We start from the raw sequence: 20,675 nt of genomic DNA on the forward strand, positions 1-20,675 counted from the left end.
TGTCTAATTTGTCTTTACCATTTCTACCCTTTATGCTTGCATTCCAAATTAACTTTTGGTTAAAGTATTACTTGTCTTTTGTATTTTGGGGCTATGGATAAATAACAACCAATGGTTGGCTAGTTAGCTTTACCTAAAGCCTTCAGTAATAGATGCTAGGCTTCAGTGGTTTTTTATTGTTAATTGTTTTTTTAGGTCACAAATAATGATAATCAAGATAAAACGAGTACTACACCACTTTCCTGTCTGTTGCAAAAGATGAATGAATCATTGTTTTGTTTCCCTTCCTCCAGTATAGAGACTTAATATAATTACCACTGTTATCACTATGACCATTAAAGCATTAGATTGGAAAAATTTTTCTAGTGGAATTTTCTTGTATTTTCACTTATTACTTTGATTACCATAACTCAGCATAGGTGTACAGAACACGGTCCAAAAGATACAAACGAGATACGTTCCGGGAGTGAGTTCACGTTAAAAATTATGCAAGCACAACATAATCTACCTAACCATCTAGTTAATGGCCCTCCTACTCCTAAACTTCATAGCCTTTAGTCAGCTATTTCACTGCTGTAAGCAAACTAACCTACATTATCTATTAATTCCTGCACCAATTTATACATAATGAAACAGTTTTAAAAGTTAATTGATTTGCAATCTATTTATTGATTTCCTTTGCATTTTAATAACAAACAGCTGTAATTTCTTTTTTTTACTGTTTGCAATCAGCTAATCTTGTTACCATTAGCTAGCTAGATTACATATAAATTGAGAATCTCTATAGCTATTTGAATAAAATAAAATGCTTTTAAAAGTTTACTGATTTGTATTGTATTCAGTATCTCTTGCATTTTAAAGTCTGATAACTAAATAATCCTTATTTTCACTAATTTTGGCCAGTTGGTCTTGCCAACTCTAGCAAGCTAGCCTATATATGAATCAAAAATTCCATCAGATCTTTGTACATAATAAAAAGCTTTAAAAAGTTAATGGAATTGTATTATTTTTTATCTACCTTACATTTTAAAATTCAACAAATTATTTTGTCCTTCTTCACCATCGAGCCATAGTCATACCAGTGAGAAATAATGCATGAATTCAAAAATATTACAAACAGTACTGTTCATAGTTGATACCACAACCCCATATTGATAAATCTTGTAAATGACAGATAAGTCAATAATACTGTAGTGATTTTATGAATGTTGCTAACAAACCTATCAAGTTACTGTGCAATTTGGAATTCTGCAACAATGTTCTATTTTACATCAAAGATAATTCTTAATTCATTGCACAAATGTCTACATCTGACAGTCTGCAAAGTGAGTGTTTATATCAAAGATATTAATGCACAGAACTTCTAAATAAGCCCAACTGTTGCTTTCTTAAGAGTTATGAGAGATTTTCCTTATTCATATAGTGTTCTCTGGAGTCAATTTTGTTCCATTTGTCCAGACTGGTACCACACTCAATGGAATTTCTATCTCTGCAGTGAATGCTACGAGAAACATTCCAGAAGTACGCTATACAAGGTTCGCATTTTTTTCAGCACTTGCAAATGTTTAATATGTTTAATATATTTAAAATGTTTGCAATGTCTTTGGTTGTAAATGAGTGTCACTCTGGAAGCTTTTTTTTTTTTTTTTTTTTCCTTTTTTTTTTTTTACTATCAGAAGTTCACCTTTGAATTTTGGTGACATTTAAGCAGTTTCTAGTTCTGCCCAAGTACCGAGTTCTTTGGAACGACTAAAAAATATGTTTAAAATTCAACAAATACAGGAGAGCTTGCATTGTCAGGTTACCAGGATACCTAAGCCCTCTTTTTTTTTTTTCTTTTTTTTTCCTGCCTAGCGTATAAACCAAGGACCTCGTGCAGATATTTATCACCCAATAACAGAATTCTAATAATACACGTTGTTTCAATAGGCTAATACCATTAAAGCAAATGGTTTCCTAACCTCTAAGCAAAAAATTAATTCTCTACCTCTCTCTGCCAGGGCAAGAGAGGTAGATGGTAAAAAGAAAGTTTACTAAAACCTTTCAGTCAGTGAAAACAAAAATTACCTGTAATTCTACAGTATTAGCATGCTCATTAATGAACAAGATAGACATAAAAGAAATAAGTGACCAAATATATTTGGGATAAATTCATCAATACTCTCTAGCAATCAGCTTACCTTCTAAGAAATTGATGCTTACTTAAGAGAAGACTAGACAACAAAATTCACACACAAACGAGACTTTTTATATCCCCAAGCCCTATGTACTGTATTCAAAAGCCACATGTCACTGTTGTCAACCAGGACACAGTCTTCTTTTCTTTTAATTCAGAAATGGAGAATAAAGTATCCATAAAGGACCACCATTGGATGAATTAAGCAAGTAAGTTGGGTGAGAAAGTGTCTTTGTTGTACAGTAATTAGTTAAATGAATTCTTTGGTAGGATTGCAATACTTTACCCTCGACATTTATCATGTGAAGTGTAATTATCAGTACATTAATTACATAGGGTAATTCATGGGTTTTCACAAACCTACAAACTACAATTCAGAATTTTTATTTGATAAACTGTTTACTTTTAGCTTAAAAGGTTTATAAAAAAAATTGTGCCAATCAAGTACTAAAACATTAAGAGACTTACCTTGAAGCAAACAATATTTTCAAGTCTGTTATTATCATTAAGATGATGAGGCAGAGGTATAGGACCAGCATTTTCTTTGCCTCCTTGAGTTTTTGGACCTCCGGAAGCCAGACTCTGAGGGAGGAATTTAAAATTTCAAATATAATGGTCAAACAATAAGATATGAAATGATAGGAATCACAAAAGATAGCTTATGACTCTAGTATTAAAAGAACTAAAACTAATGTAAAAATATCTCAAATTTTTAACGTATTTTGTATTTTTCCTTGACTACAATCATGAGACCTTAAATAGGATTATTCCTCCAACAAAGCTCTATATAATTGTTAAAACTTTAACAAGGTGACGATAGTTACTACCAGGTGGCAGGGAAGTACTGATCACCTGACAGGCCACTGGGCTTTCAGTTTGATCTTCTGCCTATGACTTTCAAGGTGGTTGAGGAAGGAAGTGAAACTTAAAAGGACTCAGATTTGTATACAGTAGTTAAGAAAAGTAAAAACTTCTTTATAGATTTATGATTTATTCCTACACATATACAAATCCTCATCCATTAATAGGAGACTTATCCTTAGAAGGGAGGAAGTCCCTACAACCAAACCTACTGGTTTACTATCCTGAGAAATGTCCAAGGCCTTTGGTCCCATACAGGAGCAAAAGTGATGATTCCTGTCAACCTCCTACAAACCTGACTGAGCAGCTGTGGTAGGTGTTAGGCTAGTGCAATACCAGGAACTGGTAGAATGGGTCAAGGAAAACCTATATCTGTGTGGAAGATGTTGGCAGAATGTATGTTCATTATGAAAAACGGGTTGCATACAACAGGCCATACTTTGTCTAGGAGGATAAGGAAGACGATCACGTGACTCCCCTACATCTACAGTACAATCCAGCAAACAACGGAGCAACTGTCACAACCCATGGAAGAGGGAAAAGGAACAGTCAATCTACCTCTCATTCTAGACTTACATTACGACTGCTATCTCAGACAAATGTTTCTTGTCCCATAAAGAGCTAGGTTTCTTAAACAATCTCTTGAGCAATTACCACCAGGTCAAGTACTGTATTGGTATCCAAGGCCCTGTGGCTCTACTTCAGTAGGTAATGGGTAGAGATGGTTCTGTCGTTACCCGATTCTCTTCAAGACTTACTCGCCTGACAGGTTATTCCTGAGAGCCGAGATATCTGATTCCGTGCACACGAATCCGGTATGCTGTAGTCCCGACATCTCCTTTCCTGAAGGAAAAAGATGTTTGATTGTCTTCCAAAGGCAGAAAGAAACAGTAATTCTCGGATATTCCTTTATTCCTACTGTTTTAGAAAGAATCATGGTGTTCTTCCAAACCAGGGAGGGAAGTCATCCTGGTCCCCACTAGACACTTCTTTACGGGTGGAGACGAAGGACTTAAAAGTCATAAACAGTTGGGTTCTAGATCCTGAACACGAACTCCTGAACTGGGGTAATGGAGATCCTCTATCCTTCAGAATGACTTGTGACACAGGCTAAGTTATACTGTTTCATACTTGCCTCATTTGGACTCGGGTGGCCGAGGACAATCTCAAGGGTCGGAGCCATATCTCCCATCTGTCTCGCGAGTTCGAGCGAGTATTGGTTGGGAAGCCTGTTAACTTACGAAATGTTGCCAGCAGATTGAGTTCCATAGAAGCTTTTTCGTGGTCTTGTCGATTCTCTCAAAGAGTGCAGACCTAGGACCTAGTTGAAACATGGATTGAGGGCTGACCATTAGCCTTCACCACAAAAATCAAGGAGCTTCCCTGACAAAGGAAGAAATAGCTGATCCAGATATCGTTTGGTGTATGACGATTGGGATCACGGTCATCCCAACATTGTTGTCAGCAACCAACTGTTAAGTGATCAGATGAACAGGAAGATAGATGGGTAGAAAGGAGGAAGCATATAGGATCCCTATGAATGCAAGGATTCCTCCAATGCTGCCAACAGACTGAAACATTGTAGCTGAAACTGGGAGTTCCTATTTACCTTAAAAGCAATTGGTAAATGCCAGAAACAAAGCCTTTTCACCCTGGGATGATGTAGTGATCACAAATGGTCCTACACAAAGTTACTGGGGACTGAGTGTAGTTGCTTGCACAGTTCTCCTGCCCAGATTAATTTTGCAAACAGCCGTACCCTGACAACTTCTCAAGAGTGTGCCTGTTAATTTGGGTCTGAAACAAGCTATTCACTGACAAAAGTCACGAATGGAAGTGTGTCCACTCTCAATATACCAAGTACTTTACCCATGCTAATTGTAAAGCAGCAAACATTACCAGTACTGTAGTGTGAGAAGCAGGTGTCTTTCTTCCGCAAACCTGTGTGCCCCATCCACCTTGGATTCGTTAGGTGAATGAAACCATCTCTGGAAGTGAGGTTCAACTGGAACTGCCCTGGACGTACTATAATTGTTGCCTTCCTATGAACGGGGTGAAAGTTGGTCACTAGGCTGCACCCTTCTCCACTGTTTTCCTTCAGGATCCAAGGGCACACTAGTAAGGTGGCTCAAAAGTCAGCAAAATCCTTACCTTCTGCCTGTCTGGACTGTAGAGTTTAGGGTTGTGGGGAAGTACTGTATTGACAGCAACTAACCAAAAGTTGAGTAAGCTTCTGCAAGACTGGTCTTGTAAGCATTTTCCAGGGTAGGAGATTCAGGTCCCATGTAAGATGTGCCCTCTATGACTGAGTTTTCTATCGGATCTGAGGAAGCAGAGGGATGATGGCTAGGTCCCATATGAGACCTAGTGCTGAAAGCAGGAGTGGGAGCTCCTATGCATAGTACTGCACGCCTTCCCTGGGGTTGGGTTTAGGAAGTTCTTTCTTTCCTGGGAAGTAACAATATGAACAGCTTCTCACTTTCAGGAGGGTGGGGGGAAGTAAAATGTTCACTTTATTCCTATTATTAGTACATGTGCTTATGTGTGAGCTTATGTACGGTCTACCAATATGTATATTCATGGTTGGGTCCATTCCAAGAATGTATCCTCTTACCTCATGAACAAGGCAAGAAAGCATTAGGATCCCTTCCTTGATAGGGATGCTCTTCATCTTGCACTATCTCCTTCATGGAGAGTAATTTTAGAAGTCACTTTTACATGACTCCTATTGATGAGTCTTCATGGATTTCTTTGGTGACATCCTCTGAATATTTCATCAAAGAATCTTTTCCTAGGATAACTGCTAGCCAGTCTGCAAACATAACAGGATGATCGAATACCTGTCCCTTGTCAGAGATGGTCCTTTCCAATTACTTTGTGGGGTTAATGTGGTATCTCAGTGCTTGTACAAGTACCGAGATTGAATTTGAGAAGTCACCTATTCCAACTATAACTTGCAATCAAGTTGGAAGATCTTAGCATCTTTTAAAAAAAAATCAAGCATGGATTGGTCTCCTAGCCTGGGAAGATCTATGTTGTAGTCATACCTAGTAATGTAAATTTACTTCTTGGCATCCACATTAGATGGGTTAGACGGCTAACGCCCATAGTGTAGTCATTGTCAGTGTTAGTGAATTAACATGAAAATATAGGGATATATGTGTCGCCCTGTGTTATGTGAGGTTGGTGTGCTTGGGGGGTCATAAATTATAAGAATTTAATTTGGGTTAAATAAACTTAAGATTTGTAATCAAAGATAGGCAGAGCTTACACCAGGGGGTGTGTTGTTGTATCTCTGAGAATTGGCATTATACAGTATGTTAAAATTCTTTACAGTTATATTCTACTATTAAAGTGATGGGCTATTCTACCTTATATTATTGAATAATTACTTTATGTGCGTCCTCCTGAAAGGGGTTACTGTGTGTATATAGTATTATGAGCTTCATCAATGTCTTGCCGCTGATGAAGGGAGAGAGAAACAGTCCGCCACTGTGATTAGTTGGTTTGGTCTCATGGATTAAAAGGCCACAAATGTCATAAATTATGTAAGTTTTTAGTATTTAAATTGTATTCATTCACTTATGATGCTAGGGGTGTACAGTACTTTACATTTGACTAAAGTGATTGAATTGAAGATGTCTGTGAAAAGAAATATGTTATTTTCCTTAGTAAAATAAATTTTTGAATATACTTACCCGATGATCATGTAGCTGTCAACTCTGTTGCCCGACAGAAAAATCTAAGGTCGGGATACGCCAGCGATCGCTATACAGGTGGGGGTGTACACAACGGCGCCATCTGTCGAGTAGGTACTCAGGTACTTCTTGTCAACAAGAACTCAATTTTCTCCTCGGTCCACTGGTTCTCTATGGGGAGGAAGGGAGGGTCCTTAAATTCATGATCATCGGGTAAGTATATTCAAAAATTTATTTTACTAAGGAAAATAACATTTTTCAATATTAATCTTACCCGATGATCATGTAGCTGATTCACACCCCGGGGGGTGGGTGGAGACCAGCATACATGTTAACATTAGAAGCTAAGTATCCCGTATTTCATTTTAGCAGTTATTCAAAATAACAAACATAAAATAAATAAGTACCTGGTAAGGAAGTCGACTTGAACCATTACTCTGCCTTTTTAAGTACGTCTTCCTTACTGAGCCTAGCGATCCTCTTAGGATGCTGAGCGACTCCTAGGTGCTGAAGTATGAAGGGCTGCAACCCAAAAGGACCTCATCACAACCTCTAATCTAGGCGCTTCTCAAGAAAGAATTTGACCACCCGCCAAATCAACCAGGATGCGGAAGACTTCTTAGCCTTCCGTACAACCCAAAAAAACAACAATAAAAAGCATTTCAAGAGAAAGATTAAAAAAGGTTATGGGATTATGGGAATGTAGTGGTTGAGCCCTCACCTACTACTGCACTCGCTGCTACGAATGGTCCCAGGGTGTAGCAGTTCTCATAAAGAGACTGGACATCTTTGAGGTAAAATGATGCGAACACTGACTTGCTTCTCCAATAGGTTGCATCCATAACACTCTGCAGAGAACGGTTCTGTTTGAAGGCCACTGAAGTAGCGACAGCTCTAACTTCATGTGTCCTTACCTTCAGCAAAGCAAGGTCTTCTTCCTTCAGATGAGAATGGGCCTCTCTAATCAAAAGCCTGATGTAATAAGAAACTGCATTCTTAGACATTGGTAAAGCAGGTTTCTTGATAGAACACCATAAAGCTTCTGATTGTCCTCGTAATGGCTTTGTACGTCTTAAATAGTACTTAAGAGCTCTTACTGGGCAAAGTACTCTCTCTTGTTCGTTACCAACCAAGTTGGACAGGCTTGGGATCTCGAACGACTTGGGCCAAGGACGAGAAGGAAGCTCGTTTTTAGCTAAAAAACCAAGCTGCAAGGAACATGTAGCCGTTTCAGATGTAAAACCTATGTTCCTGCTGAAGGCGTGAATCTCACTGACTCTTTTAGCTGTTGCTAGGCAAACGAGGAAAAGAGTCTTCAAAGTGAGATCCTTAAAAGAGGCTGATTGAAGCGGTTCGAACCTTGCTGACATCAGGAACCTTAAAACCACGTCTAGGTTCCAGCCTGGTGTGGCTAACCGACGCTCCTTTGAGGTCTCAAAAGACTGAAGGAGGTCCTGTAGATCTTTGTTGGTGGAAAGATCTAAGCCTCTGTGGCGGAAGACCGCTGCCAACATGCTTCTGTAACCTTTGATCGTAGGAGCTGATAGGGATCTTACATTCCTTAGATGTAAAAGGAAGTCAGCTATCTGCGTTACAGAGGTACTGGTTGAGGAAACTGCATTCGCCTTGCACCAGCTTCGGAAGACTTCCCATTTTGACTGGTAGACCTTGAGAGTGGATGTCCTCCTTGCTCTGGCAATCGCTCTGGCTGCCTCCTTCGAAAAGCCTCTAGCTCTTGAGAATCTTTCGATAGTCTGAAGGCAGTCAGACGAAGAGCGTGGAGGCTTGGGTGTACCTTCTTTACGTGCGGCTGACGCAGAAGGTCCACTCTTAGAGGAAGAGTCCTGGGAACGTCCACTAGCCATTGCAGTACCTCGGTGAACCATTCTCTCGCGGGCCAGAGGGGAGCAACCAACGTCAACCGTGTCCCTTCGTGAGAGGCGAACTTCTGTAGTACCTTGTTGACAATCTTGAACGGAGGGAACGCATACAGGTCTAGATGGGACCAATCCAGAAGAAAGGCATCCACGTGAACTGCTGCTGGGTCTGGAATCGGTGAACAATAAATCGGGAGCCTCTTGGTCATCGAGGTAGCGAATAGATCTATGGTGGGCTGACCCCACAGGGCCCATAGTCTGCTGCAAACATTCTTGTGAAGGGTCCACTCTGTGGGGATGACCTGACCCTTCCGGCTGAGGCGATCTGCCATGACATTCATGTCGCCCTGAATGAACCTCGTTACCAGCGAAATCTTTCGATCTTTTGACCAAGTGAGGAGGTCCCTTGCGATCTCGAACAACTTCCTCGAATGAGTCCCTCCTTGCTTGGAGATGTACGCCAAGGCTGTGGTGTTGTCGGAGTTCACCTCCACCACCTTGCTTAGATGGAGGGACTTGAAGTTTATCAAGGCCAGATGAACTGCCAATAGCTCCTTGCAGTTGATGTGAAGTGTTCTTTGCTCCTGATTCCACGTGCCCGAGCATTCCTGTCCGTCCAGTGTCGCACCCCAGCCCGTGTCCGATGCGTCCGAGAAGAGACGGTGGTCGGGGGTCTGAACAGCCAATGGTAGACCTTCCTTGAGAAGAATGCTGTTCTTCCACCACGTCAGTGTAGACCTCATCTCTTCGGATATAAGCACTGAGACCGCTTCTAGCGTCATGTCCTTTCTCCAGTGAGCAGCTAGATGATACTGAAGGGGGCGGAGGTGGAGTCTCCCTAACTCGATGAACAGGGCCAGCGATGAAAGTGTCCCTGTTAGACTCATCCACTGCCTGACTGAACATCGGTTCCTTCTCAGCATGCTCTGGATGCATTCTTGGGCCTGACTGATCCTGGGGGCCGACGGAAAAGCCCGAAAAGCTCGACTCTGAATCTCCATACCTAGATAGACAATGGTTTGGGATGGGACGAGTTGGGACTTCTCTATATTGACCAGGAGACCCAATTCCTTGGTCAGATCCATAGTCCATCTGAGATTCTCCAGACAGCGACGACTTGACGAAGCTCTTAAAAGCCAGTCGTCCAAATAGAGGGAGGCTCTGATGTCTGCCAAGTGAAGGAATTTGGCAATATTCCTCATCAGTTTGGTAAACACAAGAGGTGCCGTGCTTAGGCCAAAGCACAGGGCTTGGAACTGGTACACGACCTTTCCAAAGACGAACCTTAGGAAAGGTTGGGAGTCTGGATGGACGGGGACATGAAAGTACGCGTCTTTTAGGTCTAACGAGACCATCCAGTCTTCCTTCCTGACCGCTGCTAGGACCGACTTCGTCGTCTCCATTGTGAACGTCTGCTTGGTGACAAAAGCATTGAGAGCACTGACGTCCAGCACCGGTCTCCAACCTCCTGTCTTCTTCGCTACCAGGAAGAGACGGTTGTAGAAGCCTGGGGATTGATGGTCCCGGACTATGACTACCGCTCCCTTTTGTAGCAAGAGCGACACCTCTTGTTGCAACGCTAGCCTCTTGTCCTTCTCCTTGTAGTTGGGAGAGAGGTTGATGGGAGAAGTTGCTAGAGGGGGACTGCGGCAGAACGGAATCCTGTACCCCTCCCTTAGCAACTTCACAGACTGAGCGTCTGCACCTCTGTTCTCCCAAGCCTGCCAGAAGTTCTTGAGCCTGGCTCCCACTGCTGTCTGGAGAGGAAGGCAGTCAGATTCTGCCTTTTGAGGACTTGGAACCCTTCTTCGATTTGCCACGATGACTGTCGGCACGGGTACCTCCTCTGCTGGAGGTTCTGCCACGAAAGGGCGGGATGAACCTAGACGCTGGTGTGTCCATCCTAGGTCTAGGCACGGAAGGTAAAGCTTTGGCCTTACGTGCGGAGGACGCCACCAGGTCATGGGTATCCTTCTGGATCAACGAGGCAGCCATCCCCTTGATCAGCTCTTCCGGAAAGAGACACTTGGAAAGCGGAGCAAACAACAACTCCGACTTCTGGCATGGAGTGATCCCAGCAGACAAGAAGGAGCAAAGATGGTCTCTCTTCTTAAGCACTCCCGACACGTACGAAGCCGCAAGCTCACCAGACCCATCCCGAATGGCTTTGTCCATGCTAGACATGATAAGCATGGCAGAGTCCTTATCCGAAGGGGAAGTCTTTCTGCTTAAAGCTCCCAAACACCAATCGAGGAAGTTGAAGATCTCAAAAGCACGAAAAACTCCCTTCAACAGATGATCCATGTCAGAAAAGGACCAGCAAATCTTAGATCGTCTCATAGCCAGCCTGCAGGGAGAGTCAACCAGACTTGAGAAGTCGCCCTGGGCAGAGGCAGGAACTCCCAAGCCGGGTTCCTCTCCCGTGGCATACCAGACGCTAGATTTGGAAGGAAGCTTGGTAGGCGGAAAGATGAAAGCAGTCTTTCCCAGCTGCTTCTTGGACTGCAACCACTCTCCCATGACCCTCAAAGCTCTCTTGGATGAGCGTGCGAGTACGAGTTTGGTGAAGGCAGGAGCTGCTGACTGCATGCCTAAAGCAAACTCGGAGGGAGGAGAGCGCGGGGTTGCAGACACAAACTGTTCCGGATACAACTCCCTGAACAGGGCAAGGACTTTCCTAAAGTCTAAGGAGGGAGGCGTAGACTTGGGTTCTTCTAAGTCGGAGTGCGGATCGTCCAAATGTGCAGCTTCGTCGTCATCAGATACTCCATCATCCGAAAGCTGAGGAGGAAGTGGCAAAGGTGGAGCAGAAAGCTGAACGGCTGAATCCGGCAGCACGGGTGCATGCGTAGCTGCTGCGGATCCAACATCATGCCGCTGCTGGTCAGTCTGCGAGCTGGCAACAACAAAAGCGGAGTGCTGGTGCGTGGGAGGGACTGCCGTGGGTTGCGGAGCATGCCGCATTGCGTCAAAACACGGCAGCTTGACAGCACCTTCCCACTGCTGATGCGGTAGCTCACGCATGTTAACGGAGGGTGCAGCATGAACATGCGTCTGGCAGGGTCGACTGCGCATCGGTGGTGGAGCTCTCACAGGTGGAGTGTGGGAGCAGGCAGCCGCAGTATCTGCTGAGCGCACAACCGTGGCAGGTTGTAGGTTAACAGGTGCAGTGTCAACCTTCTCAGCACGATACTCCTGCATGAAGGAAGCAAGCTGAGACTGCATAATCTGCAGCATGGACCACTTAGGGTCTACCGTGGTTGGTGCGGCAACAGACACAGTAGTTGCCTGCTGCGGAACCACTCTACCTCTCTTGGGAGGTGTGCAGTCTTCGGAAGACTGCGGCGAGTCCGAACTGACCCAGTGGCTACACCTGGGCCGTTGGACTCGCTCGGAAGGGACCTTATGCTTGAGAGGTCGTGAGACCTTGGTCCAACGTTTCTTCCTCGAAACTTCTTCCACAGACGAGGAATGAGTGGGCTCACTCGTCTGTTTGTGGATGGGACGATCTCTGACAGATACGTCCGCAACCACTGAGGGTACATCCGTACGCTGATCAAGGCCTGTCGAACCCTTTGGTCCTTCGACATTGCTTCTCCCCTGGGCTTGGGAGCTTGCAAGAGGTCCCGGACTGGGAGGACGACTGGCACGAACAGATGTACCCTCATGCGCAACACTGACACTGACACTTTGCACTTCACTTGCACTCACTACACTTCCCACTGCACTTTTCGCTTTCAACTCTTTGACATCGGCCAAAAGTTGATTCCGGTCATTAGCTAATGACTCCACTCTGTCACCAAGAGCCTGAATGGCACGCATCATGTCCGCCATGGAGGGCTGAGCACTAGTAGCAGGGTCGGGAGTCACCACTACAGGGGAAGGAGTAGGTTGAGGGGCATGGGGAGAGGAAAAATCAAAAGAGCGAGAAGAACTCCTCCTGATCCTATCCTTCTCTAGCCTACGTGCATTCTTTAGGAATTCGTTAAAATCGAATTCCGAAAGCCCAGAGCATTCCTCACATCGATCTTCCAATTGACAGGATTTACCCCTACAATTGGAACAAACGGTGTGAGGATCTATGGAGGCCTTCGGAAGACGCCTAGAACAAGCCCTACCGCTACACTGCCTGTACTTAGGGACTTGAGAATGGTCAGACATCTTGAATTCTAGAATTAGCCAAGGGGGGAAATCCAAAATCTAGCAAAGTTCATTAACAATTAATCCAAATCTGATCAAAAAGCTTGATAAGCTAATGATAAAGGTTCCTGAATAGCGAAAGCTAAAATCTAGAGCGAATACATCACCAAAATCGTGAAAAACAACTCCAGAAACAACAGCGTATCCAAGTAGGTCTTGCCGGTGGCACGACAGAGGAAAAATTGAGTTCTTGTTGACAAGAAGTACCTGAGTACCTACTCGACAGATGGCGCTGTTGTGTACACCCCCACCTGTATAGCGATCGCTGGCGTATCCCGACCTTAGATTTTTCTGTCGGGCAACAGAGTTGACAGCTACATGATCATCGGGTAAGATTAATATTGAAAAGTATATTTTTTGTGATAATGAATATTAATATACTATGAAATTCTAGTCATAGGATTTGAGTTTAACGTTTGTGACTTTTGGGTTTGTCAATTTTCAAATAATAAATACAGTATTTGTATGCGATTGAAGTTGCACTATAAACAATTATGTTATCACTGGGTATTTCTGGGTAAATTTTTCAATAGTTTTACATAAAGGCAAAATTGGAGGGAGATACAAATGATATATTGGTTGTTATAAATTTATGTATTTTTAGGGTCAATTCCGCTCTGATAAAGACGTGATAAAACTCCGTGTTTGGTGACCTGGTGAAACAATTGTTTACCGTAAATATTTTGCACTTCTTTAATCAACCACCACTCATTACCAATAAGATTTATATCAAAAGCATTGATACAGTATGACAGATCAGCCATTTCTACACAAATTTCATATAAAATCAAGTTTCTAACATACATTTATGAATTTTTTATACTGTACTATCTTTATAAATTACCTTATATTTTCTTTGTTTTTTTAAACACTTCTACAGATTGCAAAGATATTCTGCTTGCATCATGAAAAAGTTCAATCATCCCTCAATGTACTGTAATGCACTAAACTAGACAGACCTTCAAATTTGTTATACAGTAGTTTGGCTATCTGCAGGCGTGTAAATTTTGCCCCAAGCCAAAAGTCTTAAACTTACCAGTGATTTTGTCATGCACAGAATCATGATATGGTTAAGTTACACTGAAAAACGTTAAAAATGAGTGTGTGTATCTACGGACATGTGGAATGCATCAAATTAATTTTCTGTTTTTTATGGAGAAAATTTTTTTGGGGTTTACGAACATTTTGACAAGCAAGCTCCCAGAATGGATTAAACATGTAAACTAAGGTACCACTGAATTATGATATTTTAATTGTAAAATAAATTTTTGAATATACTTACCCGGTGAATATATAATAGCTGCAACTCTGCGGCTCAACAGAAAACACACTCAAAAATCTCGCGAGCGATCGCTATGAAGGTTGCGGGTGTGCCCACCAGCGCCAACTGTCGGCCAGATACCACTCTTGTATGTAAACAAAACCTTCAATTCTTCTCGTTCCGCTGCGTCTCTATTGGGGAGGAAGGGAGGGTCATTTAATTTATATATTCACCGGGTAAGTATATTCAAAAATTTATTTTATAATTAAAATATCATTTTTAAATATTTAACTTAGCCGGTGAATATATAATAGCTGATTCACACCCAAGGAGGTGGGTAGAGACCAGAGTTAATTATGTTTACAGCGTATAAGCTAAGAGTTTTTTCATTTTGACAGTTATCAATATAACAAAATCAAAATATATAGGTACCTGGTAAGGAAGTTGACTTAGACGATTACTCTGCCTTGTAAGTCTGTCTTCCTCACGGAGCCCAGCGATCCTCTTAGGATGCTGAAAGACTCCCAGGAGCTGAAGTATCAAGGGCTGCAACCCATACAACAGGACCTCATCAAACCCCTAATCTGGGCGCTCTCAAGAAATGACTTTGACCACCCGCCAAATCAACCAGGATGCGAAAGGCTTCTTAGCCTTCCGAACAACCCATAAAACAATATTAAAAACATTTCAAGAGACAGATTAAAAGGATATTGGAATTAGGGAAGTGTAGTGGTAGAACCCTCACCCACTACTGCACTCGCTGCTACGAATGGACCCAGTGTGTAGCAGTACTCGTAAAGAGTCTGGACATCTATTAAGTAAAATGACGAGAACATTGACTTGCTTCTCCAAAAGTCGCGTCCATAATACTTTGCAGAGATTTATTTTGCTTGAAGGCCACGGAGGTTGCTATATCTCTAACTTCGTGCGTCTTAACCTTAAGCAAACATCGGTCTTACTCATTCAAGGGAGAATGAGCTTCTCGTATTAAAAAAATCTGATAAAATATGAAAAAGCATTCTTTGACATAGGCAATGAAGGTTTCTTAACTGAGCACCATAATGCCTCAGATTTACCTCGTAATGACTTAATACGGGCTAAATCGAACTTAAGAGCTCTAACAGGACATAATACTCTTTCCAGTTCGTTGCCTACGATCTCTGATAAGCAAGGAATATCAAAAGATTTAAGCCAAGGACGAGAAGGCAGTTCATTTTTGGCCAGGAAACCAAGTTGAAGTGAACAAGTGGCTTTTTTCTGTAGAAAAGCCGATGTACTTACTGAAGGCATGAAGTTCACTGACCCTTTTAGCCGAAGCCAAGCACACTAGGAAACGTGTCTTGAGGGTGAGATCCTTCAGGGAGGCTGAATGTAATGGCTCAAACCTGTCTGACATGAGGAACCTTAGGACCACGTCTAAGTTCCATCCAGGAGTTGCCAAACGATGTTCCTTAGAGGTCTCAAAAGACTTAAGGAGATCTTGGAGATCTTTATTGTTGGAAAGATCTAAGCCTCTATGTCGAAAGACCGAAGCCAACATGCTCCTGTAGCCCTTAATCGTGGGAGCTGAAAGGGAGCGAACCTTTCTCAGATGTAAAAGAAAATCTGCGATTTGGGCTACAGAGGTACTGGACGAGGACACAGATGCTGACTTGCACCAGTCTCGAAAGACTTCCCACTTCGACTGGTATACTCTAATGGTAGAAGCTCTCCTAGCTCTTGCAATCGCACTGACTGCCTCCTTCGAAAAGCCTCTAGCTCTTGAGAGTCTTTCGATAGTCTGAAGGAAGTCAGACGAAGAGCGGGGAGGCTTTGATGGACATTCTTTACGTGGGGCTGACGTAACAGATCTACCGTTAGAGGAAGACTTCTTGGAAAGTCTACCAGCCATTGAAGTACCTCGGTGAACCACTCTCTCGCGGGCCAGAGGGTAGCAACCAACGTCAACCTTGTCCCTTCGTGAGAGGCGAACTTCTGCAGTACCTTGTTGACTATCTTGAATGGTGGGAATGCATATAAGTCCATAAAAGACCAATCCAGTAGAAACGCGTCTATGTAGATTGCTTCTGTATCTAGGACTGGAGAGCAAAAGATTGGTAACATTTTGGTCAACGAGGAGGCAAAGAGGTCTATGGTGGGTTGACCCCAAGTAGCCCAAAGACTCTTGCCCACGTCCTTGTGGAGGGTCCATTCCGTGGGTATCACCTGACCCCTCCGACTGAGACAGTCTGCCAAGACGTTCAAGTCCCCCTGGATGAATCTCGTCAACAGGGAGATGCCTCGAATTCTTGACCATAAGAGAAGGTCCCTTGCGATCTCGAGCAGCGTGAAGGAGTGTGTGCCTCCTTGCTTGCAGATGTACGCCAAAGTTGTGGTGTTGTCTGAGTTGACCTCTACCACTTAGTTTCGAAGAAGCTTTCTAATATCATCAAGGCCAAGTGGACTGCTAATAGCTCCTTGCCGTTGATGTGCATGCTCTTATGACTGAAGTCCACAGACCCGAGCATTCCCGACCGTCCAGGGTCGCACCCCAACCCAAACCCGACGCGTCTGAGGACAACACGTGGTTTGGGTTCTAGACTGCTAGGGATAGTCCCTCTCTCAGACTGATATTGCTGTCCCACCATTTCAGGCATGCCTTTACTGGTTCGGAGACTGGGAATGATACCGTCTCTAATGTCTTGTCCTAGTTCCAGTGAGAGGCTAGATGGAACCGAAGAGGCAGAAGGGGTAGTCTCCCTAGTGAGACAAACTGCTCCAGGGATGAGAGAGTCCCTACGAGACTGTTCCAACTCCTGACTGAATAAACGTTTTCTTTTCAGCATTAGTTGGACTTCGAGCAGGGCTTGACTGTGAATCTCCATCCCCAAATATAGAATAATCTGGGATGGGATCAGTTGGGACTTTTAGGTTGACCAAAAGTCCCAACTCCCTGGCCAGACTCAGCGTCCAATGTAGATCCTGAAGACAGCGAAGACTGGACGATGCTCTGAGAAGCCAGTCGTCCAAGTACAGGGAGGCTCGGATCCCCGATAGATGGAGGGATTTTGCCACATTCCTCATGAGCCTCGTAAACACGAGAGGCGCAGGACTAAGGCCAAAGCACAGGGCTCGAAACTGGTACCCCACATTCCTGTAAACAAACCTCAGAAACAGTTGGGAATCCGGGTGTATAGGAATGTGGAAGTATGCCTCCTGAAGGTCGAGAGAGACCATCCAGTCGCCTTCCATAAATGCTGTCAAGACAGCCTGGTAGACTTCATCGTGAAGTTTGTCTTGACAATGAACACATTGAGCGCTGGGGAGAGCCTATGAGGTTTGAGAAGTCTATCTGGGCAGAGGCAGGAACTCCCAAGCCGAGAACTTCTCTCATGTCATATCAGACTTTCGCTCTATAAGCCAGCTTAAAAGTAGGAAAAGCAAAGGCTGTCTCCCCCAAACTCTTCCTGGTGATAAACCAGTCGCCTAGCAAACGTAAAGCTCTCTTAGAAGAGCGAGAGAGCACTAGCTTATAAAACAACGGCTTTGAAGTAGCTAGGCCTAGTGTAAGCTCTGACGTTTAGGCGAACGAGGAGCAGCAGTTACAAAAAGATCCGGACAAAGGTCCTTAAAAATCAGCATGATTTATTTAAAGTCCATAGGGGGCTAAGCAGCTTTAGGCTCCTCTCCGTCTGACAGAGTCCTCAAGGGAATATCAGTAGGAGGGGGAACAGCAACTTCCTCATCTGAAGGAACCTTGTCCGACAATAGCCGAGTCTCAAGCAAGGGAGAGACCTACCGTGGTGGCAATGCTTAACAAGCAGAGTCCACACACACTGGTGCATTAGTAGCGGACCAGGACGCAACGTCATGTAACTGCTTGACAGTCTATGAACTGTCAACAACAACAGGTGCGTGAGGACGCACAGCGTCCACTCGAGACTGCTTTGACCCCCTAGTCTGAGCACACACACTGGTGCATTAGTAGTGGACCAGGACGCAACGTCATGTAACTGCTTGACAGTCTGTGAACTGTCAACAACAACAGGTGCGTGAGGACGCACAGCGTCCACTCGAGAACTGCTTTGACCGCCTAGTCTGAGCAGTCAAAACAACTCTAGAATGCGGAGGTTGACGCTCAGCGTCAAAACAAGTCAACTCCAATTGTTGGCGAACGTCCTGAACGTCAACAGGAGCATCAGCAAGTGGCCTAACATCCAAATGTGGCTGAAAATCCACACGAGACCGCATCGAGTGTGGTTCTAAACAACCTGACTGACGTGACTTGGCTACGCCAACGTCAACAGGACGCACAAAGGAACGTTAGGGTGGCTGAAGGAAGGCCAGGATCTCGATGAGATAAACGGCTAGGCTCAACGGACTTATCGGCAGAATAGTCTTCCATAAGGGAGGCAAGCTTATTCTTCATGTCTTGCCGTACAACCCATTAAGGATCAACGGGAATGGTTGCGGTAAGAGACGAGGGTAACGTCTGTGACTGCAAAACCTTGCCTACAAAAAGACTCTCGGAGTCTGTGTTACGGTTTTGTTTAGGCGGCAAGCAGTCAACCGATGACTGCATAGGGTCAGAGCTGTCCTAATGGTTAAAACCAGGACGCTGGACCTGTCCTGAAAGGACTGACTTACGCTTAAAGGGCCTCGAAACCTTGTTCCACGGTTTCTTATGCGAAAAGCCTTCGGATAACGAGGAGAAAAACGTCTCTCTCGCCTTATGGTAGGGGTGATCTTGGTAAGATACACCTGATACCATAGAGGGAACGTCTTTTCGCTGATCAAGGCCTCTCGAACCCATAAGTCGTACGACATTACTTCTCCCCTGGGCTTGGGAGCTTGCAAGAGGTCCCGGACTAGGCGAACGACAGGCACGAACAGACGAACCCTCGGTCGCAACACTGATAACACTTTGCGCAATATCACTTTATCACTAAGATTTTCTGTTTTGCACTTAATTCACTGAAATCGATTTTTAACAATTCATATTAGGTATGAATAAAACTGATTTCTACCTGAAGCACGCAATTCTACCCTCTATCAAAAGGTTATAATTGCGAAATCAGTCGTATAATGTATAGAACATTAATACCAGCAAAAAACAGTACGTACACATATTTTAAGATAAAAAAAAAAAAAAAAAAAAAATCAGTGGCTGGGGAAGAGACTAAACACTAGTTCATTCAAAAATCACAAATTTTAAGTAATTTGTATTTTTCCTAACAATACTTACCTTGAAACACTTTATAGGAGATTACTGGTAACTCCTCTCCGACGACCAGATTTTTACGTAGTTTCCCCCTACTTCCATGTTCTATACTGTCCTGAATAACGGGAAATAACATGACCTGGGGGCATTGCCCGGGCAGGTCGTCCGTCTTTGAGAAGCTCTCCCCAGTAAGTTTTATGTAATGAACAAAACCACGAGGTCAGCGGGGCACTGCGGGGACGGTTGGGGGGGCCCTAAACCTAAAGTGTTTCTTCGGTAAGTATTGTTAGGAAAAATACAAATTACTTAAAATTTGTGATTTGTTCCGACACAGAGACTTACCTTGAAACACTTTATAGGAGACTTACACCTTAGGAGGGGGGAGTGCCCTTTAGCCCTGACCCCGATGGACAGTAGGGAAAACTACGTAAAAGACTCATTAAGTGTGGTATAACACTTACCCTTCTGCAATATCTTCGTTGTGCTTGATATGGCGAATTTTCGTCTTGTGTAATGAGCGATATTTCTTGATGACGACTGACGGTACGAGAAAGATAGAAAAGGGGGGAAAAATAGAACTCGGCTCCTTGTGTCTAGATACTTTATGTTTCGCGATTGAGCCTGGGGCTTGAGCCGTCAAACCGAATGCAGGGCTGAGATGACCGGCCCGATAGAAAACCCGTCTAGAGACTTTCTCGTACAGTCCTTGAGATAATGTGCGGTGAAGGTCGACTGGTTGGACCAAGTTCCCGCTCGAAGAACCTGCGCTACTGACATGTTCTTTTCGAACGTTAGAGAGGTGCTAATGCCCCGAACATCGTGAGCTCTGGGTTTCCCCGGTGTAGGAAGACCTTGTTTTAAGTAGGCTTGCGTGATCACTTTCCTGAGCCAGAACGAAACCGTATTTTTGGATATGTTTTTCTTTATTTTTCCCCATGAGACGAAGAGATTCTTGATAGACGGGCGGAGGTTTGCCGTTCTCTTAAGGTATTTCCTAATAGTCCTGACCGGGCATAATTTTAGGTCCTCCGGGTTTCCTTTATTCGGGATTGCCGGAATCGAAAAACTCTCAAACCTCGGATCCCACACCGAGGGGTTCTGAGTCTTGGCGACGAAGGATGTGACAAACTTAAAGGTTACTTCCTTCCATCCCCTAGTGTGCTCCACCTCGAATGACAGTCCGTGTAGCTCGCCCACCCTCTTAGCCGAGGCTAATGCTAGCAAGAAGACCGCCTTGAGCGTGAGATTCTTGTCATCAATGTCCTTTAAGGGCTCGAATGGTGGTTTCCGTAACATATCTAGGACTCGCGCCAAGTCCCAACTCGGGATTCTAGGGGCGGAAGGGGGGCATGATTGTTCGAACGCTCTGATAAGCATGGAGATATGCCTGGAGGAGCCGAGA

The 20,675-nt window shown here is 43.9% G+C and overlaps 1 protein-coding gene across 1 annotated transcript in view; it reads right to left on the reverse strand.

The window, feature by feature from the left end:
- LOC137645922 (cleavage and polyadenylation specificity factor subunit 4-like) overlaps nucleotides 1-20,675 on the reverse strand; it is a 77,411-nt gene that overhangs the window by 772 nt on the left and 55,964 nt on the right. The window contains exon 5 of the mRNA XM_068378973.1: nucleotides 2,645-2,758. Within this exon, the coding sequence (XP_068235074.1) occupies nucleotides 2,645-2,758 (114 nt within the window). The remainder of the gene's footprint in view (nucleotides 1-2,644; nucleotides 2,759-20,675) is intronic.

This window comes from Palaemon carinicauda, chromosome 8 (genome assembly GCF_036898095.1).
Source record: "Palaemon carinicauda isolate YSFRI2023 chromosome 8, ASM3689809v2, whole genome shotgun sequence".
Lineage (NCBI taxonomy): Eukaryota > Metazoa > Arthropoda > Malacostraca > Decapoda > Palaemonidae > Palaemon > Palaemon carinicauda.